This window comes from Nanorana parkeri, unplaced genomic scaffold (assembly GCF_000935625.1).
Source record: "Nanorana parkeri isolate BGI_ZX_2015 unplaced genomic scaffold, ASM93562v1 scaffold559, whole genome shotgun sequence".
Taxonomy (NCBI): Eukaryota; Metazoa; Chordata; class Amphibia; order Anura; family Dicroglossidae; genus Nanorana; species Nanorana parkeri.
The window spans coordinates 383227-407556 of NW_017306827.1; the positions used below are offsets into that span (position 1 = coordinate 383227).

Sequence of the window (24330 nt, forward strand, 5' to 3'; positions counted from 1 at the left end):
TAACCACCCTCAGTATTTTACCTCAACCTAATATTCTAGCACTGCCATTATAACATACTTTAGAGCTTTAAAATGAAAGCTACAGTGCAGGCCATATGTGAAGCAATATGATCTTTCAATATAGTGATAGGTTTCTTTTTATAAAAAACAATCTTTCAGGAATTGATTACACTAAATGTGCCGTATGATCAATAAACAATTGTTCAATGGCACATGAAAGATCAGTCTTGGTAGAAAATCTGTGTACAGCTACTAAATGTAACATTACCTTGACACAGTGGTGGGGGCTTGTATGTTCAAATCACCCCAACAGTTGTCTTGGTGGCAGCATAGCTATCAGTAGGGTTACCCATATCAGGATGGTATCCAGTGATGATCCACACAGAAAAAAAGCCTCCAGATTGGTGCTGACTAAAGGAGCCAGTCCAAAGTAAAAATTATGAGGATCCTGACCTGGAACATAGCTCGCCTACAAAGAGCTGGGACTCCTATTTACTCTGGGGAAGAATTAAGGAAGTACAGAGCAGGAGTGATATCTAATCAAGGGGTAGAGTGGAAGAGTAGCCATTTAATACTGTATTAATTGTACCATTTTCTAGAGTGGGCACAAAAAGAACACATTTGGAACAGAATTTGTTGTAGAGAGGAGAATAAGCAGACACTTCTTGGATTTACACCTATAAGTGGTAAACACTTGATATCTCGTTTATGAATGCTCCTAGTCATAGGAAAGAAGCAGAGGAAGAGTACTGTATATACGAACCTATTAGAGTGTGATGTTAAAAAGACTAGGGGCCAAAAAGATGCGTATATACCAACGGCAAAGCCCTACAGTTTGCATGAAATCAGCAATAATGGAACAAGATTAGCGGATTCTAAATTTAGGATGATTGGCAGCACCTTTTGCAAAAATAAAAGCGTAATGCACATGAAGCAACACGGACATTGTCTGACAAAACACAAAACCAAAATCAACAGAAGGCATGGAATAGATATAATGAATGTCTATCACATGACGGGACTGCATTGTGATTCAGACGACTTTATGGTACTTCCTAAATACAGTCACAAGTATGAATAATATGAAATTAAAGTAGAAAAGCCAAAGAGAATTATAAAGCAGAAGAAATGACTAGGAACATGCAAATGTATCTGTGATCATGAACAAATAAAAAAACAGATTAAAAAAAAACAAATTTTGCAAAAAGCTCAACAGCTGGTAAGTTAGTATTGTGGCATAACCTACACCACGAAGGCAAAAGAACACTCCAAGCTACTCAAATCAAGTGAAAACATTTCTAAGTCAATAAATAGCCCTTGGATTACAGTTTAATCAATTAAGAAAAAAAAAACATGGCACAGCTTTAAAAATGCTTAGCACTGTCCATCCATCAAAAGGTAGTGACTGCCCAAGGAGACTAGTGAGGGAGGCCACCAGGAGACTTATGACTATTGTAAAGGAGATATACGTTCTCAAACAATTCATCTCCACACAGCTACCTACTCATGTATCACTTGTCCCTGCCTTTCAGATTGTAAGCCCTCCCGGGAAGAGCCCTTCTTACCATCTTGTCTTGAATTGTATTGTAATGTCTTCCTTGTATTGTAAATGCTGCGCAAACAGTTGGTGCTATATAAATCCTGTATAATAATACAAGCCGCTGTGGCTGAGACTCGAGAATTTATGCATGCAACAACTATTCCCTGGGTGCTTTTTCAGAGAGTGGATAAAAAGAAAGCCACTGGTAAATAAAACTTACAGGACATATCATCAACAGTTTGCAACAAGACTCTGGAGTCAGCTGACTTTACCACAAATTGAGCAATCAGACCATATGCAAACACATAAATCATAAACACACTATCAATACCATGAAGCATGGTGGTGGCAGCATGATGTTGTGGGTATGATTCCTACAGCAGACCCTGAAAGGCTTGTAAAGTTAGATGGTAGAATAAAGGCAGCAATGTACAAGGAAATCCTAGAGGGAATCCTGATTGAGTTCTTAAGATATCATAGCCTAGGAAGAAAATGTGGTCATTCAGCACAATGACCCAATGCACAAATCCATATAAATTGCTTTAAAAAAACAAAAAGACCAACCCTCTCTATCCCTCACTTTTTTTCTTTTTCTGATTTCTATTCTAGACTGTGTTTCCCTGCTTTCGCTCCCGATGTCTCTCTCTATGCCTTGTTGGCACATAATATGATACTTTGGATGTACAAACTGTGGTTCAATTGGGTCACTTTGTAGCTATTTTATCTATGTGCTGGTTTAGATTAGATCGCAGCAACTAATGTAGCTTTCTTTATTGTCTACATCCCTAAATGCTTGTTGTGTTCTAGTTTGTTGTATATGAGACCCATGTATACCAGTGCCTTAAGGTGCCCATTCACTGTTCGAATTTCGGCTGGATTTTGAGGAACCGGCTGAAATTCGCACAGTGTGTGTTGCCGTCGGCACCCTCTCAATCGGCATCCCTCGATCAGCTGATCGAAGGAGCCGGTGGAAAAATCTACGATCGATCAGAGCCGGCAGCCATTGAACTTCTCGCTCTGGTCTGGTATTCTGACAGGTGCCGGCAGCTGCTGTATGTAAACAGCGGCGATTCCTCGATCGACGCGCTCTTAGGTTGATGGAAGAATCAGGTCTATTTTTTTCCGTTCAGCCCGTGGGTTGAATGAAAAAAACAGATGAGTGTATGGCCAGCTTTACTTCATTGTATTACTTGTTAAAACCAATAAAATGGATGGAAAAACAAAAGCAACAATGTTAATTTCCTGGAATGAACAAGTAAGATGAGATGTCAATCCAACAGAGTCTGTGGCTGGACATTAAAAAATGCTGTTCACTCTCCATCCCCACGGAACCTGAGAGAGCTTCAGCGGTTTTGGAAATGCAGTGTCCAGATGTACAAAGCTAAAAGAGACCTATCCACAGAAACTGCTGCAAACATACATCTAATATATACTGACTTGAAGGGGGTGTATATACACATATAAAATCAATTCGTTTGTCCTTTTTAATTAATTTAAATCATTTTGCACAGATCTGTTTCTGTAGGCAAGGGGGGAGAGAAGAGAAATGAAAGGGAAAAAACACCAGTGAGTAAAAGATCTGTTTGAAAAGAAACAATGTGTTCAAAGAGACTAGTGAAGAAAACAAAAGGTTTCAACTGCAAAATTACAAAGTGGAAACATACAAAATGCAAACCTAATTGGGAAGAAGAACATTTTAAATACCGGTATGTGGACTGGATTCTTTGAAGAACTGTTAAACAAAAGGAAAGTGATGGCCCAGAAACAAAACAAAAACAAAAAAAAAAATCGGAGCTGGCCTGATCTTACGAAGAAATAGAAATAGCCATCAAACGATAGAAACACAATATAGCACCACAAGAGGATGTGGTAAGTTCAGATACAATGCAACAAGGAGGGCTAACTTTATACAGATGTGAGAATATTTAACACTATACTAAAGAAAGGAGGTAAAGCACCAAGAACTACTGTGGCATCCCCCTGCTAAACCATTGACAAAAATGTTAACAATGAGAATAAAGCCTTATGTTGAAGAAACTGAGGGAGACTATAAATGTGTTTGTCACAAAAACAGGGCAAACACGGATCAAATCTGCTTGATACGCATGATGCTAAGAAATGTCTTACATTTACACCATCTGACTATTGACAAAACAAACAGGCCTATGACAGTATAAGAAGAAAAGTACTACAGTGAACTCACAGTTTTCCAGCACCTACAGGGATCGGTAGATGACAGATAACTGTAGCTTCTGGTTGCTTGAGGGCTGGTTCAGACTTCGGCGATCCCGAGACCCGTGTCCCAGGATCGCGAGATCGTGTGCGGGTGTACACAGAGGTTGCTGCACGGCCCCATTGATTGCAATGGGGTTACATCCGCACGGCAATCGCTGAAAAAAGGTACATGTACCTTTTTTGGCAACACGTATGATGTGGTTTTTTAAACCGCGATCGTGCGCTATTGAACGGGCAGTATCGTGGCAGGAAACCGTGGATTTTGCCTGGGGCGCCATTAGAAAATAACGGCAATGCCAGCGTGATCAGCAGTGGTGTGCTATTTTGTGACCACGCATCCGTCCACACGGTTTTGTGCACGATTGCCGTTCGGTCACGGATTACGGATTATTGCTCATATTATATACGCTGAAGCACATATTATGTCCTCGAGATTTTTGCCGGTTGCTTGAATGCCGAATAATGGGGAGTGTACTGAATATTAAACACTTTGGGGATTCGAAAACCATACTAAGCTAATAAGGATCAAGAGGACACTTAGGGGCATACTTAAAATGTTTGGTAATGGTCGCATACACTGCTTTATAGGTGGTGAATCAATCACTGTAATTTAAAAACACATGCACCTAGAATATTCACTTGCAGTGAATGTTTGGTGAATGTCAGATTCATTGCTTTATATGAATGCCCCTTAAAGATGTAGATAGTAAAATAAAATTGCAAGGACAAGAATCAACAGATGACAGAGAATTGTGCGCCAAGGCAGATAAATGTTCTTTCATGGTTGCTCAAGTTTGGCAAGAGTGAGGGGAAAAAATGTGGATTCAAAGTTTTCATGATCTAAAATATACAACCGTGGACACATTTGTTGGTACCTTTTGATGAAAAAAAAAGTAGAACCCAAAATTTTCTCTGAAATAACTTCAAACTAACCGCCCCCAAAAAAAACACGGCCTCCATGACTATTTATTCTATATTGTAAATAAATAAATCAAATTTCGCTTTCTATTTTTGATCCAGCAGAATCTGTAGCCCTCAATAACACTTAGGAAACAGGTAGTTTGACCCACTCTCCCTGAGCAAACTACTTCAGTTGTTTCAAGTTTGCAGAGTGCCTTCTCCAGCTCTTTCCATAGATGTTTTATAGGATTTAGATCAGGGCTCATAGAAGGCCACTACAGACTAGTCCAATGTTTGTTCTTAATCATTCTTGGGTGCCTTTAGCTGTGTGTTTTGGGTCGTTATACTGTTAGAGAACCCATAACCTGCAAATGATACAGAGCTTTGTAACCCTGGGCAGTATGTTTTGCTCTAGAATTTCTTGATACTGTTGGGATTTCATTGTCCCCTAGACAGATTCAAGGCATCCCACGCCAGACACAATACAACAGCCCCAAAACACAACCAAGCCTCCTCCATGTTTCAAAAAGCTCCAGTTATTTCATCTGTCCAAAGGACATTCTCTTAGAAGCATTAGGCCTTATTCACACTTCCGTACAATACGCTGCGTATGGATGCGCACAGCGTATTTTCCCATATGGAAATAAATGGCCCCATACACATAGCTGCGTGTGGAGCCGTATATTTGCACTGAGTAAAGATGCACAAAAAAAAATGGACTCGAGATCCGTCTGGGCTCCATATTTTACGTGTGTGCGCACGTGCAGTGCATTAAAAGTTCTATTAAGAATGATGCATTCTGGGATTACATACAGTGCGGGAATATACGCAATATACAATGTTGCTCTTGCGTTGTGTGTGCGCATGAGGCCTTACAGTTTGTCAATATGCATTTTTGCAAATTCCAGTCTAGATTTTTCTTTCAACAGTGGAATCCTACTGGCTCAAAAAGCAACAGATGATTAAATCAGACAGGGATATACCTTGACCTTGGAGTTCATCTCGTTGGATGTTTTCCTTGGCTCTTTTTTTCTACTATCAAATAATAGGTGCATAAAAGTAGAAAAAACACTAATGTGCTAGCTAGACAGTTCTGTCACCTATTATGTCAGCCACTGCGGTGAAAGTAGTCCCAGCAATGGGTGTTTAATAGCAGTATTAACCTCTACTTTATATGCAAATATGTTACCTAGGGACACTCAATTCAATTAAAAGGATTTTTCTTTAAATAAAAACAATACATTATGCTCAGTGCATCCAACATTTGCCATTTCTCTGTTTACCAAAGTCCTGACCCAAACTCAGACTTTGGAAGTTGCCCCCAGTGCGCTAGAACACAGTGGGGCTAAAAGTGCAGACAAGTCAAAATAAGAGGTTTTGCTGCTCCTCAGCAACTCAAAACGAAAAAAAAAAATGTCACCGCTATTTGCACTGAATGTCTGTACAACCTCCATTTTGTGGAGAGTGGACTTAAATCTCCATAATGGGGGGCGGGGGTACCCAAAGGCTTTAAATGCTACATTGACCTTTTCAAGCAAATGTACATTTTTCCAAAGACAGGCTTTTGAGTCATTATGCCTCACAAATGGTAATAAAAAGGTTTAAAAGCTTACCAAGGGTGGTTCTGTTTAGACCCACTAACCAGCAATGATATCCAAAGAGAAACACTAGGCTCAAGAAAAACATCAGAGCAACAAAAAGCAGGAAAAGGACATGGAATTTTGCACGATTATTTGTTAGATCACCCTGTAAGAACAAAACAAAAATTAGATTCAACCCACTTGTGCCTACTGTGCACCTCTGCCTATTAAATGACATCCTCTTCAAGTGCATCTGAGGGCTAGTTCCCACGAGAACTGTGGGTGTCTGCGCAGCGGCAGTGCAATGCGTTTTGCAGCTTTTTTCTTAAAATCTAAAGTGGCTTTCAGGTGCAGTCCAGTACGTTTGCATACATTCCGTTGCGATCAGGTGCAGCTTAAATGGGGCAAGCAGTATTTTTTTATGACTGCATCAGAACGGACAGCATTGGTGTGAACAGAATACCAGAAATCACATTGGAAAGCAGTGTGACGTAATTTTGATGCAGTTGCCAAATGGAACAGACTGCATCTGGTGTTAACGAACCCTAAACCCAAAAATGATATGTATAGCAGCTTACCAGTCACAAGATGAGATGCCAGGATTCCTTCTCCTTTTTTCAGGCCCCCCCCCCCCCTTATTTTCACCTAGTGATCCTGTGATTAACACACTTCCTATCCCTGGGTGGCTACACTTACTCCCCCACTGTATTTATGGAAGAGTCACCATATCGAAGGACTGGTAAGCTGCAATATAACAATTATTTGTTCCTAGATTTAAGATATACATTAACATTTTGCTATTGTCTTATTGCATTTAAAGAGCTAAACAATATGACTACATGTACCACAGACGTTTCCTATACCTGTACTCATTTAACCAACCATGACTGAGCTTGTTTTTAGTTTCTGTTCGTTAATGACCAACACCCTTTTAAAATTTTTGCTTCCACAGCAGTAATATACTTTCTTACAATGTGCACCCACACATATTATAAATTGTTTTTTTAGAGGACAGATAGGGCTATATATTAGAGATGCACCAATACCATTTTTTCAGTATCGAGTAGGAGTACTGATATTTTTTTTCCGGTACTCGCTGATACCGGAAGTCCCATTAACTGCCTCCGGGCCGGCCCTAGTAAAAAAAATGGCCGGCCGGAAGCTCTCTAGATCTGAGCGTGCGTCTTTAGGACATCCGCTTAGACACGCCCTGTCGCGTGCGCTGCTCAGCGCGCGAGCGGGAAATGGCAGATATTTAAAAACAGGCAGCGATGCCTGTTACCATACAAGCGATCCGCCGGCTGTAGAGACGGCGGATCGTGTGTATGGGTGCCGATCGGTCCCCCCCCCTTCCGCGGACCTGTCACATATTTTGCCATCACATAGGGGAGTTTAATTAGCCCCGTATGTGATAGCAATAAAGTTTAGTGGGGGGGGGGGGAATGTGGGTTCCCCCCCAAAGTTTAAAGTTACCCATAAAAAACATGCGTTGGGGGCGCATACGTGCAAAAAAGACGATTGCGGCCATTACGCCGCACGTTAAATATCGCCGCGAACGTCGGAGTGAGAGCAATAATTGTAGGGCCATCAATCACTGATAACACTAAACTGATGAGCGGTAAAAGCTTTTAAAGTGTCGCCTATGGCCAATTTTGGGTATGTTAGTTTTCTGCGATTTCGCGGGTGCGTGCAATTTTAAAGCTTGACATGTTTGGTGTCTATTTACCCGACGTGACCCCGTCTTTTATATTTTACCAAAAAACTGGGTAATAATAAATGTTTCCTAACATAATGTAAAAAAAAAAAACCTTTTTCTTTTTCAAAATTTTCTGTCATTTTTCCTAATTACAGATGTTCCTCACTTACCGACTTAACTGTTTTGCGACCACTCGCACTTACGACGGACCGCCGATCGACCTCCGACCTTGCGCGTCAGCGTCAGTGCGACGTGTCGCCGGCGGAAGTGACATCCTCCGATCTTCACTGCAGGTCCCGGTAAGTATTTCCATTGCCCGATGTACAGTACACTGTTCGGTACTGTACATCGGCAACGCTATACAGTACTGTACAGAGTTCCTCACTTAACGACCAATCCGTTTAACGACCTGGTCGTAGGAACGGAACTCGGTCGTTAAGTGAGGAATACCTGTATAGTAAAAAATAAAAACCCCAGTGGTGTTTAAATACCAGCAAAAGAAAGCTCTATCTGTCCCCAAAAAATTGCATAAAATACATTTCAGTACAGCGTTGCATGACGGAATAAACGTCAGTCAAAGTACTGCTTCTTCGTCACGGGGTTTCCTGATCTGCTACTGCACCCAGCATCTGTGCCAGGACATTGGCAGCTATGATCCGCAAGTGCTCATACTGAGCACTTTTGGGTTCAGTCTCAGCAGGGGCGACAGAAATGGACATTTCTGATCTCTTTCAAACCACTCTCCATCTTAATATTACCTCCAGTGGTCTCCAGCTCACCAAGGAGGTGAGGTACACAATAAAAAAAACTGAGCAGTACGCCATGCTTCCTTTAGGCATCTCAAGGGTTAATTTAAATATTTTAATGCGAGTATACGTTTAAAACATATTTCAAAGACAGCAATGGGGCACGTATTTTAATTATCTTTAGAATAATTATTAACTGTCTACATTGATGTTACACAACAGGGCCTATAAAACAGAGTTCAATATTTTCCTTTTAAGGCCCCATTCACACCTAGGCGTATTGTAATATGCGCGACCGTCGCGCGATTCCGAAGGCTACTTGGCTGTATCCCAATGGAAAACGCCCTACAAAACAGCCCAAAGTAGTACCTGGACCTTTTCAGGCGTGGGCCATTTTTTAGGGCGTTAGGGACGGGCAGAAATACGGCAAGGTGGGAACGAGGCCATTGACTACAATGCAATTTATATTTTTGACCGTTTTGTAGAGCGTTCGTCGAGCGTAGAACGCGCTACAAAACGGTCAGGTGTGAACGAGGGATCAAAACAACTCTTCTGTAAGTTACACAACATGAAATATGTGTGGTTAATAAATTATAAACATCCCATCCTTCCAAAGCCAAGATCCTGATTTTTTTTTGTTATGGCCAATCAGTTCCATGGTAAAAATGTAAAACAATGTTTTGTCATATATGTTGTGTACTGGTAGAAGTACACGACTAAAGCATATCTATTACCATTGTAGCAAAACTACAAAACTCTTTTGAAACAGTCTTAAAGATACCAAGAGTCACAAAACAACTCAAATGGAGCATGCACTATAGACAGTAAAATACCTACCGACCAGTAAAGAAGGAAGTACTTAAAAGCTGTGGAAGCGATATAGAAACAGTACAACATGGAATATGCCAGGAACAGCAAGAAGAATTTATAGTTAGAAAATCCAATACAGTTGTTCACCCTGAAAAATAATTGAAAAACTGTAAATACATGTAAAATATACATTTATACACAAATATACATTTTATGAATTGTAGATTTTATTATATATACACTATATTGAAAAGTAATGGGACACCCCTCCAAATCATTTGATTCAGGTGTTCCAATCACCTCCATGGCCACGGGTGTATAAAATCAAGCATGTAGGCATGCAGACTGCTTCTACAAACAGTTGTGAAAGAATGGGTCGCTCTCAGGAGCTCAGTGAATTCAAGCGTGGTACCGTGATAGGTTGCCTCCTGTGCAATAAGTCCATCCGTGAAATTTCCTTGCTACTAAATATTCCACGGTCAACTGTTAGTGGTATTATAACAAAGTGGAAGCAACTGGGAACAACAGCAACTCAGACACGAAGCTGTGGGCCACGTAAAATGACAGAGTGGGGTCAGCGCATGCTGAAGCGCACAGTGCGCAGAAGTCGCCAACTGTCTGCAGTGAGTCAATAGCTATAGACCTCCAAACTTTGTGTGGCCTTCAGATTGGCACAACAACAGTGCGTAGAGAGCTTCATGGAATGGGTTTTTATGGCCAAGCAGCTGCATCCAAGCCTTACATGACCAAGTGCAATGCAAAGCGTCGGATGCATTGGTGTAAAGCACGCCGCCACTGGACTCTGGAGAAGTGGAGACATGTTCTCTGGAGTGACGAATCACGCCTCTCTGTCTGGCAATCCGATGAGATCTGCTACTGCACCCAGCATCTGTGCCAGGACATTGGCAGCTATGATCCGCAAGTGCTCATACTGAGCACTTTTGGGTTCAGTCTCAGCAGGGGCGACAGAAATGGACATTTCTGATCTCTTTCAAACCACTCTCCATCTTAATATTACCTCCAGTGGTCTCCAGCTCACCAAGGAGGTGAGGTACACAATAAAAAAAACTGAGCAGTACGCCATGCTTCCTTTAGGCATCTCAAGGGTTAATTTAAATATTTTAATGCGAGTATACGTTTAAAACATATTTCAAAGACAGCAATGGGGCACGTATTTTAATTATCTTTAGAATAATTATTAACTGTCTACATTGATGTTACACAACAGGGCCTATAAAACAGAGTTCAATATTTTCCTTTTAAGGCCCCATTCACACCTAGGCGTATTGTAATATGCGCGACCGTCGCGCGATTCCGAAGGCTACTTGGCTGTATCCCAATGGAAAACGCCCTACAAAACAGCCCAAAGTAGTACCTGGACCTTTTCAGGCGTGGGCCATTTTTTAGGGCGTTAGGGACGGGCAGAAATACGGCAAGGTGGGAACGAGGCCATTGACTACAATGCAATTTATATTTTTGACCGTTTTGTAGAGCGTTCGTCGAGCGTAGAACGCGCTACAAAACGGTCAGGTGTGAACGAGGGATCAAAACAACTCTTCTGTAAGTTACACAACATGAAATATGTGTGGTTAATAAATTATAAACATCCCATCCTTCCAAAGCCAAGATCCTGATTTTTTTTTGTTATGGCCAATCAGTTCCATGGTAAAAATGTAAAACAATGTTTTGTCATATATGTTGTGTACTGGTAGAAGTACACGACTAAAGCATATCTATTACCATTGTAGCAAAACTACAAAACTCTTTTGAAACAGTCTTAAAGATACCAAGAGTCACAAAACAACTCAAATGGAGCATGCACTATAGACAGTAAAATACCTACCGACCAGTAAAGAAGGAAGTACTTAAAAGCTGTGGAAGCGATATAGAAACAGTACAACATGGAATATGCCAGGAACAGCAAGAAGAATTTATAGTTAGAAAATCCAATACAGTTGTTCACCCTGAAAAATAATTGAAAAACTGTAAATACATGTAAAATATACATTTATACACAAATATACATTTTATGAATTGTAGATTTTATTATATATACACTATATTGAAAAGTAATGGGACACCCCTCCAAATCATTTGATTCAGGTGTTCCAATCACCTCCATGGCCACGGGTGTATAAAATCAAGCATGTAGGCATGCAGACTGCTTCTACAAACAGTTGTGAAAGAATGGGTCGCTCTCAGGAGCTCAGTGAATTCAAGCGTGGTACCGTGATAGGTTGCCTCCTGTGCAATAAGTCCATCCGTGAAATTTCCTTGCTACTAAATATTCCACGGTCAACTGTTAGTGGTATTATAACAAAGTGGAAGCAACTGGGAACAACAGCAACTCAGACACGAAGCTGTGGGCCACGTAAAATGACAGAGTGGGGTCAGCGCATGCTGAAGCGCACAGTGCGCAGAAGTCGCCAACTGTCTGCAGTGAGTCAATAGCTATAGACCTCCAAACTTTGTGTGGCCTTCAGATTGGCACAACAACAGTGCGTAGAGAGCTTCATGGAATGGGTTTTTATGGCCAAGCAGCTGCATCCAAGCCTTACATGACCAAGTGCAATGCAAAGCGTCGGATGCATTGGTGTAAAGCACGCCGCCACTGGACTCTGGAGAAGTGGAGACATGTTCTCTGGAGTGACGAATCACGCCTCTCTGTCTGGCAATCCGATGGATGTGTCTGGGCTTGACGGTTGCCAGGAGAACGGTACTTGCCTGATTGCATTGTGCCAAGTGTAAAGTTTGGTAGAGTGGGAATTATGGTGTGGGGTTGGCCCCTTAGTTAGCTCATCCAAGCCTTACATGACCAAGTGCAATGCAAAGCGTCGGATGCATTGGTGTAAAGCACGCCGCCACTGGACTCTGGAGAAGTGGAGACATGTTCTCTGGAGTGACGAATCACGCCTCTCTGTCTGGCAATCCGATGGATGTGTCTGGGCTTGACGGTTGCCAGGAGAACGGTACTTGCCTGATTGCATTGTGCCAAGTGTAAAGTTTGGTAGAGTGGGAATTATGGTGTGGGGTTGGCCCCTTAGTTCCAGTGAAGGGAACTCTTAAGGCATCAGCATACCAAGACATTTTGGACAATTTCATGCTCCCAACTTTGTGGGTACAGTTTGGGGATGGCCCCTTCCTGTTCCAACATGATTGTGCACCAGTGCACAAATCAAGGTCCATAAAGACATGTATGAGCGAGTTTGGGGTGGACTGGCCTGCACAGAGTCCTGACGTCAACCCGATAGAACACCTTTGGGATGAATTAGAGTGGAGACTGCGAGCCAGGCCATCTTGTCCAACATCGTACCTGACCTCATAAATGCGCTTCTGGAAGAATGGTCAAACATTCCCATAGACACACCCCTAAACCTTGTGGGCAGCCTTCCCAGAAGAGTTGAAGCTGTTATAGCTGCAAAGGGTGGGCCAACTCAACATTGAACCCTACGGACTAAGATTGCAATGCCATTAGGGTTAGTTCACACCAGAAGCAGTGTGTTCCGGTCCGTTTCTGGCCGGAATGCACTGCCTTGCATTGCGGCCGGCTTACTTTTTTGCCGGGCAGGAGGGGGTGTGGTGGGCCACTGAAGTGAATGGCACCGTGGCCGTGCCCACATGGGATCACAGGGCACATTGTGCCTGCAGTGCAGTCCGGTGCGATCAAAATGCTGCTAGCACTATTTTGATCACACCGGACCGCATTGCAGGCACAATGTGCCTTGCAATCCCGTGCGGGCGATCATAATGTGGCCGCAGGGCGTGGCTACGGTGCCATTCACTTCAATGGCCCGCCACGCACCCTTCAGCCCGGAACGCACTGCCTATGGTGTGAACTAACCCTTAAAGTTCATGTGCGTGTAAAGGCAGGTGTCCCAATACTTTTGGCAATAGTGATCATATGAAGCCATTTATTATGACATAGTTGTTTGGCTCCTTAAAATCTTAACAGAAAATCACCCAAATGGCCCTGATCAAAAGTTTACATACCCTAGAATGTTTGGCCTTGTTACAGACGCACACAGGTTAAAATGGCAATTAAAGCTCAATTTCCCCACATCTGTGGCTTTTTAAATTGCAATTAGTGTCTGTGTATAAATAGTCAATGCGTTTGTTAGCTCTCACGTGGATGCACTGAGCAGGCTAGATACTGGGCCATGGGCAAAAGAAAATAACCAAGGGTAAGGTAGACCAAGAAAGATGCAGCCACAACTGCCAAAAAAATTGTTCCGGATACAAAGAAAATCCACAGGTAACCTCAGGAGAAATACAGGCTGCTCCGGAAAAATAGGGTGTGGGCAAAATACGACAATACTGGAACAAAAATGAGCTGTATGGCCGATTTGCCAGAAAGAAGCCTTTACTGTGCCAATGCCAAAAAAAGTCCAGGTACAATATGCCCGACAGCACCTTGACACAACTCACAGTTTCTAGCACACTGTAATTTGGAGTGACGAGACAAAAATAGAGCTTTTTGGTCACAACCATAAGCACTATGTTTGGAGAGGGGTCAACAAGGCCTATAGCGACAAGAATATCATCCCCCTGTGAAGCATAATGGCGGCTCACTGATGTTTTGGGGAGTTATCAGAAAATACTGGCAGACAATTTGCATTGTTCTGCATGAAAGCTGCGCATGGGAAGTTCTTGGACTTTCCAGCACGAGAATGGCCCAAAGCACAGGGCCAAGTTATCCCTCCAGTGGTTGCAGCAGAGAAAGGTGAAGGTTCTGGAGTGGCCATCAGTCTCTTGACCTTAATACCACCGAGCAACTCTGGGGAGATCTTAAACGTGCAGTTCATGCAAGACGATGAAAGACTTTGCATGACCTAAAGGCATTTTGCCAAGACGAATGGGCAGCTATACCTCCTGCAAGAATTCAGGGCCTCACAGACAATTGATGCTAAAGGGGGCAATACACAGTATTAAGAACTAAGGGTATGCAGACTTTTGAACAGAGGCCATTGAATTGTTTTTATTTGTTGCCATGTTTTGTTTTATGATTGTGCCATTCTGTTATGGCCTACAGTTGAATATGAATCCCATAAGAAATAAAGGAAATGTGTTTTGCCTGCTCACTCACATGTTTTCTTTACTAAGGGTACATACAGTATATTACCAATTCTCCAAGGGTATGCAAACTTTTGAGCAGAACCGTATATTAATATATGCTATCCTCTATAGGATTGCTGCTTGGATCCAATGCTAAGATGTTAAATTCCTTTAGCAATCTCCTTCATTTGCTAAACAGGCTGTGGTTTCTTGGGTAATAATGTGTTTTCCACTCAAGTCAGATAGCCAGAAACCAAATTCAGACAGACTTAGAGAAAGCAGAAAAGAAGGAACAGAGATTACAAGAGGAAGGGGGACATTTTTTTTACATCTAACTGCAAAGAAAATACATTTGCAAAATAACTGCAAAAAAAAAAAAAGGAAAAGAAAAAAAAATGCACAGGCTGCCGTCACTCAAAGCAAAATCAACAATTTAGCAGGAGGGTCTCATTTAAAAGCTATGTGAAGTATTTAAAAGGAAAGGAGACACATTGAGCCTTTTAAATAGTAAATTACACCTATTGTTCTGTGCAGTATTACTACAGCCCTGTATAACAAGAGGTTATAAAGAACAGAACATTGTGACTATTCACCAAACTAAACACATCACTGGATACCTGCCAAATTATTAATGATCATGTAATGTGCAAGACCTACAAGATGTGCATCAAGTTGCACATTCCAATTAACAATGTATAGTGGAAACACATTCCGAGATTTATTTGGTTTCTCTTCACTGTAATGTAACGTATCAAACCAACACCTTCTGGCTTTTCAAGAAAGATCTTGTCTTATCTGTCTCTTTAACTGCTTGAAGACCAGGTGTTTAGATCCCCTACCTGGCCAGGCCATTTTTCAGTGTTCAGCGCTGCGGTCACAGGATGACAGGTGCACCACACTATTAGCAAGGTGAAGAGCACTGGCTGCCTAGCATGTAGGCCGCAGGGGAACAAAAACCAAAATTGGCTGTTGAGTTCCTGCCAGTCATGAGGAAAATACAACTACTAACACAATGCTGAAGAAGTCTCTTTGTAAAAATGTTGCTGGAAGTTGCATTTCTGTCTGGTGAGTGGATCTATCACTCCAATGTTTTACTGTGGAAGATGGGGACAACACTTTTTACATTCTGGCACTATGGCTGCAACAAATTCATGAACAAGTACCGCCATATCGGTGATAAGAAAAGTGGAAGTAAAGATGAGCTTTTCCATGTTGGATTAAGTGAGGTATTTCTGAGACAGATTTTTTTTTTTTTTTACACACACCTTACCGACAGGAACATAAATATGTCACAAGTTGCACCATTTTATGGACAGACAGGGGGCTAAAGTCTCTTTTTAATTTCTGTGTATGAGTTTTTTTATCTAGAGAGAAATAACTTTCATTTGATAGAAGATTAATAAATATACTATCATTCTTTGAGGGGGTTTCAAAATCGTTATATGTTTTAAAAACATAGAAAGAGACAATTTATGATACATTTTGCAGGGAATATCATATGCTTATGTATGTACAATCATAAAAGTTTATCAGTAAGCCTCCATTCACACCATAGTATCGTGTTAACATGCGTCGCCCTGGCAGTCGCAGGCTTGGGGAGTGGCCCAATTGGGTGCCTGGGCGCGCGCCAAAAGAGGAAATGAAGTACCCTGTGTGTACGTGCAGTTTCTAACACCTGTGATGGCAACGCATGGGCATTCCCCGTTTGTACACGTTCACGAGATGCCCATATGTCAACGGAGCCCTATACCCTAAGTGGCCAGATTATTATGACCACCCCATCAGTACTTCGTTAGCCCACCTTTTGCCTTCAATACTGCGGCGATTCTTCTTGGCATTGTGTCCACGAGATGTTGAAAGGTGATGCAAGGAATCTGAACCCATGCCTGATGAATAGCACTGTCCAGTTCTGCGAGATTTGATGGTTGTGTAACCAGCTGCCTGATGGCTCTTTCAACTTCGCCCCACAAATGCTCAATTGGATTGAGATCTGGTGATTGTGGGGGCCTCCTAAGCAAGGTAAATTCTCCCTCATGTTCTTGAAACCACTCCTGCACAATGCGAGCACCGTGGCATGGCACATTGTCTTGTTGAAAGAAGCCATCTCCATTGGGATACGCCATCAACATGATAGGATGAACTTGATCAGCAACGATACTTTGGTATGTTGTGCTATTCAGACGTTGTTCCACACGAATTAAAGGGCCCAAATCATGACAGGAAAACATGCCCCAAACCATAACACTGCCCCCACCAGCTTGAAGGGTTGTACTCATGCATGTTGGGTGCATGCTTTCATGCTGTTCCCGACAAATTCTCACTCTGCCATCTGCATGATGCAACTGGAAACGTGATTCATCGGACCACATTACTTTTTTCCAATGCTCGACTGTTCAATCCTTGTGTTCCTGTGCGAATTGGAGACGTTTTATCTTGCAGAAATCAAAGGTGTTCGAACAGGCCTTCGGCTTCCATATCCCATACGATGCAGTGTACGGGAACAGTGCGTTCAGAGATCATTTGAGAGGATCCCTGATTAAGATCTGCAGTCATTTGATGCACTGTTGCCTTGTACCAGTCTTGCCACTCTCCGTTCTGCCCTAACATTGACTAGTCGCTGACGGCCACAATTCGCACGTTCAGACCCAGATTTTCGGCTGACAGTCCAGTCTTTAAACACTTTAACAACAGCTGCTCTTGAACATTTAACGAATTCTGCTGTTTTGCTGATACTCGCTCCATGTCTCCGAGCGCCAACAATCATCCCACGTTCAAAGGCTGTTAAATCGCGTTGTTTACCCATATCTTCCATCTTCTACCCATATAAATCACTTCTACTGTCGTGGTAAACAACCTGCTTCCCTATTTATAATGGTCTGGCCCTCTAGCAACTTCAGCGCAAAATTATAGCTAATTTGCCCAGAAACGTCAGGTGGTCATAATAATCTGGCCACTCAGTGTATAGATATCTTGAGATGGATTGATAGGCATCAGGAGACAGATCAGTGTGTGCTCTGGTTTCTGTGTGCTGGTTAAGTAAAATCCCAATGTTGTAATTGCAGTAAACACTGCAGGCAATTACATGCTTAGGTCACCGACATATGCATGCCATGGTAAATAATTTACACTTGTTTGATGTTTAGAAGCTTTTACATATCTATTAGCCACTGCTGGTTTAGTGTTTCTTTAAAATATTAACCAACTACCTGTCCTACCCGCAACTTTAAAAAAAAAACAAAAAAAAACTAACTTTCACCGCAGATCATAAAATATTGCCCACGGAAATACTAAAAGAGTGATGACTTATCCAGTCCTGAAATTATTAATATATTATACAGAGGATAGGAGCCCCTCATGATGGACATGGAAGCTGCTGCTGCTGGCTTGTGCCTCCAGCATTGTCATCCTCATCAAGTAAGACCTGGAAAGTCTCTAGGTCAGTGACTCACCAGGCAACGAAGGAAGGAGAAGAATCAGAGCCTCGGAGCATCTACCCTGACTGGTTCCTTTTAATGCTCACAGGTAACAGTAACTTAAAGCTGTCCTTAATGTCCCCCTCCCAAAAATACTTGAAATTAGAGTTGTAAAAAAAAAAAAAAAAATGATTAAACATAAAAAGTAAACCTGTCATGAAATATGGGGACTGCCACTATTAAAGCAGACCTTTAGACTCAAAATTCTACCGGTGCATCCCTGTATGTATGATATTAATAATAACATAGACATGTCAAGTGTAAAATGCTGTGATTTTGAAATACTTACACTTGCAGAACATTCACTTCCTGCTTTGAAAAGGGCAAATGACTTCAGTTTGCCAAAGCAATGCACACTGGGATTGCCTTATCAGCAGAGCATTGCTGGGAAATCTAATCTCAGTGAAAGGCATTTTCCTCCCCTGAGATGATGTGCATGGTCACATGTCCTAGTCACATGTGCCAGAAATCCAGGAAGTAATAGGAAAGCTAGTAATATGCCCTTAATAAACATGGCCACTGTCAGAAGACTGGGAAAGAAAGGAGAAATAAGGTATGCAAAGAATTCAAAGCCGGCAATTATCTAGAATGTGTTTGTAAATTGTCATTACTAAACATTTCTAAAAAGGTGTGTTTGTTGTTATTTTAAAGATATGGGTAAAGGTAACTACTGCTGAAAACGCTGTCTGTAATGCTGACCAACTCGTGTTCCCCCATATCAAAACAAGTATGTAGGCCAGGAAAATCAGAAGTCCTGATACTTTCTCTGGGTCAGCGACTCTTAATAAGTGAACAGGGTGGTAATCATTACGGACAGGCAACTAGCATTTTTATGTATAGAGCTCAGAATTGCTGAGCTAACTTTGATGGTTTTAGCAATGGACAAATAAATCAACTTGAAGCCTAAACTCTATTACAAAGAAAATCAAGTCTTCTCTCTGTGATGCCCATGACAGGGGTTCTAACCCTCTCTCACTCTATAACCGTATAAAACTTCAGAAAAAGATTTTGTCCGGAGAATCAACTATGGACGCTTCAGTTTTGGGTGGCATTTTCTTTGCAAAGTGCATAATACAAGAATTATTCCAGATACATACCATGGGCAATGATGGTCCATTTTCAAGACACACCTATGGCAAGATAAAGAGAAGTTTAAATATACTAGCAACAAAAAAAAGGAAAAATTTCCTGAAAGAAACATGGAGACTGCCACTGACAGCTTCATTCTTTAAATACTAGTTGCCTGACTGTCATGAAGCCAGAAAAAGCATACAGATGAGCAATGTTTTTTAAACGTTTTTGTTCTGTATATTTGCTCTGAATCAATGATGCAAAGTATTTAACCTAATAGACCAGTATAATAGCCAGAAAAGTAGCATTTTCATGATGTCGTCAGCCATGTCCACTATATCGTTCTCATGAAGGGTTTACCCTAAGGCATGAAAAGATACTAATCCTTCCAGTAACACAATATATGACTATTCGGGTAATATCTATATTAATTAGTACTCAACCTCAATCCCCTGCTATTCATAAGATTTACATTTTGTGCAGCCAGGTACAGTAGGAAAGTTGGTTACCAGGCTGATATCTTCATTTGTAGAGAATAGAACGTGCAGTTAACGTGTAAGGCAAGAACAAGATGAATTAAGGGCAGCAGGTCTTCCACTGGAATGTGAAACAATAAAAGTAACACTGGCGGTCCTATAATTGTGCCAAACACACAGGTCGGCAGTGACAAAGGACTCTACAGGCGATTGCATGTTGCAAATTTCGATTATAAAATGTGGCAACTCTCTCAACAGGAATTGGTAGTGAAGAAACAGGAATAGGTGAGAAAATTGGCCCAATTATGCCTCTTTATGTTTCTGTTACAAATAACCTCTACTGAAAAAATATGGAGGCTGGCATTGTTGATCTCTCCTACTGAAAATGCCAGCTGTGATGCTGACCAAATGGATTCAATATTGATGCATTGGTCTGTAGCAAGCATGTGGATTTGAAGGTCTGAATTCCCTCTCACTTTATAATCTGTGTGTGGGTTCCAGGGTCATAGTCTAAAACTAGAGACAGACAAACAGCATTCTTAGCAGAGGATCAGCAATGCCACCGTCCATATTTCTCTTGGCACAGGTTTCCTTTAATGTGAACATCAGAGCCCTACTGAGGGTATCAATTAAACAAAAGCTGACCCAAGCAACATCTACTCCTGTGGGAACAAAAAAAATGCTATGAATATCAAGTTAATATACATCTATGGGTGCGTTTACCCTCACAAGATGAAAATAAAAAGAATGAAGTGATCCTGTCAGCTACATTTATGTGTTCAAACGAGCAATACTGCCAACATCCAGGCACACTGTAGCACTGTGGTTCACAGAAATCAGAGGGTATTTAAAAGGCACCCCTACATCCTGATTAAGCACTATACACAAAGACTTCACTTCTGCCTGCATGGGAGATGTACAACTTAATAGTAAAATACAAAAGCCTCTACTTGCAGTCAAGCCATTGGTATTGCACTGTTCAATGGTGTAGGAAGGGAGGAGGGCAAGACATAACTTTATGTTACGAAGAAGTCAATACCCTGCATATAGTATGCCCCTAAGATTCAGAGGTCCACCAGAAGAATAAGAGAGAATTACCATAAAGTACTGCACACAACATTACATGGCAATGAGACTGTATGGTTAGATACGTCTAGCATTGATGTAACCGACAGGTTTACTTTAATCACAATAAACCTTAAGTTGTAGATTGCAGAACTCTGAAAGGAGGACTCATTTAGACCACTGTTTTGAAAGGACACACCTTCTAAGTAGTGTATTAAACTGCACCGGCACAATGAAACTGAATGGCAGTAAGATACTTACATCCCACAGACAGAGCAGTGATGGCAGCGATCGGGCTTCACTACCTGGCACCGATCACAAAAACGAATGGCTGAAATACATATATAGGTATGGGTCAAAAGTTAACAATCACTGTCATCAATAAAACAAGGCTAAAGGGTATAGGAAATAAAAAATGCCAGACAACAGCTAGGAGTAGTTAGTCACATTCAACCTGATTTGTTCTGAAAGGCTGAAGACGTTAAATAGCTTATTTAGGCCACTTCAGTTTTGATGAAAAACCATGCGTATGTATCGATATGTGTTAGAAACCAACATTAAAATGCCAAAATGCATGAAAACAAAACAGCATACATTACAAAAGTATGAAAGGGTCCCTAGATTGGTCTCACTAAGAATGAAGGCTGGTGAAAGATCAGTCAGCAGTCATTGGACTTGCCACCCCACTGGCACTTGACACTATACCCTCCCCATCTCAGTAAATAGTACAGTGCAGGGCCAAGGATTGCACCATAGCTGTATTCCGACAGACTGAATGTGACTGGCTGCTACTGGGCAACATAGAGGCTTATTATGTCAGAGATATTAAAATAATATGTTCTTGGCTAACCTCCATTTGCTGTCCGGGTGTAAACTGGTAGCGTCTTTGCAAATTCAGCAAGGATTTGCCTCTGAATCTCTGGGCGCTCCTCATTGTCATATCGCTCCTTTTCAGCATAAGGCAGCAAAAACTGAAAGCACAAGTATGAATTCAGTTATACAACTACACATCTTTTGTTAGTAACAGGTAAACTATGTAGCTCAATATTATGAGCAGCTATAAAAGCTAGCTACGATTATCCTATTATTTAACTAGAATTTGATTATAATTGCCTGTGATACATAGAGTCATAATCTGCATTATTCATTCTCACGCAATAGTCAAGAAGCAATGTTATTATAGCAACAATTGCCTATGGCACTGTATGCATGTTCCAAGTCTTACAGCAAAACTCTGGCCCAACATGTTTTTAAAGTGCCTTTAAAACCTAATAATGAACTTCTTTTATTTGCTCCCCTTTAGTTTGTTAAATATACAATTTAAAGTGTTTTGTTATGTCTGCTCAGTAACTGCAAAAAATACCTGATGACCTTGCCAGGAATCTTGTCAGCTTATAACTATGTGCTGCCTTCTTATTAGTTACATGGTTCCCAGTTATCTCTGGGGATTACAGACACCCCCCTCGCTTTAATGTTATAGAAAATAGGAGAGGAGAAAGTTTCTGTAGTCCTGTCCTAGAGTGATAGCTTCTAAAAAAAAGCAATAAGTGAGAAAATATATATTAGCTAAACCGCGCCATTGATGCTCAGGATAAATTGGATTGGAGTGTACCCTTTCTCAGTATAGAAAAATGTGTGATTGTAAAGGAAACAAAAACGTGTTTAGAGGTGATAAACTGTTTGGCTACTACTGGTTTAAAGGGGTCTATATTACTAGAGGGATACCTATATCTATATTACTAGAGGGATACTGGAACGTGGGCTGTGTGTGCTGGAGTATAGATCTTGCTGGGAGTGAGCTGCATGCACTGGACTATGGTCCTCACTACTGGCATGAATACTGGGAAAAGAGCTGCATGCGCCTGTGTCCAAATCTCACTGGTACCATAGATACAGGAGAGTGAGCTGTGTGTGCTGAAGTGCATGTCTCACTGGTAGTAACAGAGACTGTAAAATCATGCTGTGTGTACTGGAGTGTATGTCTTTTGACGTTATGCATACTTTAAAGTGAGCTGTGTGGGTTAAGCATACTCTAGTGACATGAATATGGGAAAGGGTGCCAAAAATAGTGGTGGCAGATCTCTGTGTATACTGGCATGAAGCTGTCACAGGTCTCAGGAATACTGGGAAGCAACTCTCACTGGTGGCATGGATACTGGTCTGATGCATACTGGAACGCAAGCTGTGTGTGCTGGAAACACTCTAGTGATATGGATGTTGGAGAGTGAGCTGTGTGTGCTAAAGTGCAGATATCACTGGGGGAGCAAGAAAGTGTGTGCTGGAAGCTATAGATACTTTAGAAAAAACAACAAAAGTCTGTTGTGGGGATGATACCTCACTGGGTGAGTGTGCACTGATCAGCTAAATTCTCTACTGGAGGAAGGCTCTTTAAGCAGAATACGGCAATCTCCTGAATCCCTTTAAATACTAGATTTGATATATAGGATATGAAGAATGGAAAGTGCATCTAAGGGTGAGACTGTTAAAAACTAAAAGAATACATATAGTGTATGTTTATTAGCTGACATATCCACTAGCTTCTTGAGTCCTCAGCCGCAAGAGTAACACAATAAACTTCCTAGTACAGCATTACCCTTGCCACAGATGTTCATTCTTAGTGCTGCATTCAGTAAAGGAAAGATCAGCACAAAGACTGGAACTGTCCTGTAATAGCTGCGTCTGGTAGATACAGCTAAGAACTCAGATACAGAGATCCCACTGCCAGAGAGAGACAAAGCTAATGAGTGTTTCAATTATGGATAGATGGCAACAACTTGAAATATCAGTTCTGCATGTACTGACCCTATAAATGTACATAATGTATCAATAGAAGAATCCCACCTTTTTTGTTGGCTCTTTGGCAGGAGTAAAAATTGCTTTCCAGTACGTCCAAACAAAGAGTAAAAAGACTATATGAAACATGAATAGGTATAAAGCTGTAGAAGGGAAATAGGAGACAGAGAAAAGTGTTAAAGGAAATCTTGTTTCACAAAAACTGAATTATCAATAAAAAGGAATATACACCAAAATGACACTGGCTTACCTCTTTCTAAAGAATGTTCTATAGTCACTACAAGGAAAAAGAAAAAGACATGATTTAACTAGACAAGCCTAATCAATTCCATTGCTTTGACAAAAAAATTAAAAAGGAACAACACTGCTGACACATAACCAGAGCCCCCACACCCCCCCCCCCCCCCAATACTAGTTGTAGCAAATGCTTTCTAGCCATTAATGACTTGGTTGCTATGCTGCTGCACTAAATCCAAGGTCACCAATTACCTCTGTAGGGGTTTAGCAATTTCCTTTACATTATGCTAGCTTTCTCTGCACTCTATCACCTTGGGAGGAAACAGACATAAATATAGATACAATGCCATAAAATAAACCGGCTTCATACAGCGAGGCAGAGATGTGGGAGGAATAAAATGAATATACAAAAATAGCAGAAAGGACTGACAGTCTGTACAGATGGTCAACATTTTGCTGCAATAGACAATGCTTTGTGTCCTGCGATTGTCAATAGAGTCCTGCGATTGTCAATAGCGTGCTGCGATTGTCAATAGCGTGCTGCGATTGTCAATAGCGTCCTGCGATTGTCAATAGCGTCCTGCGATTGTCAATAGGGTCCTGCGATTGTCAATAGGGTCCTGCGATTGTCAATAGGGTCCTGCGATTGTCAATAG

At 41.4% G+C, this 24330-nt stretch overlaps 1 protein-coding gene across 1 annotated transcript in view; it reads right to left on the minus strand.

The window, feature by feature from the left end:
* Nucleotides 1-24330, minus strand: part of ZDHHC15 (zinc finger DHHC-type containing 15) — a 36363-nt gene that overhangs the window by 8757 nt on the left and 3276 nt on the right. Inside the window, exons 2-8 of the mRNA XM_018562063.1 lie at nucleotides 23688-23714; nucleotides 23486-23580; nucleotides 21495-21615; nucleotides 20906-20975; nucleotides 19130-19162; nucleotides 11351-11471; nucleotides 6289-6421 (exon numbers count right to left, since the gene is read on the minus strand). Coding sequence (XP_018417565.1) covers nucleotides 6289-6421; nucleotides 11351-11471; nucleotides 19130-19162; nucleotides 20906-20975; nucleotides 21495-21615; nucleotides 23486-23580; nucleotides 23688-23714 — 600 coding nt within the window. The remainder of the gene's footprint in view (nucleotides 1-6288; nucleotides 6422-11350; nucleotides 11472-19129; nucleotides 19163-20905; nucleotides 20976-21494; nucleotides 21616-23485; nucleotides 23581-23687; nucleotides 23715-24330) is intronic.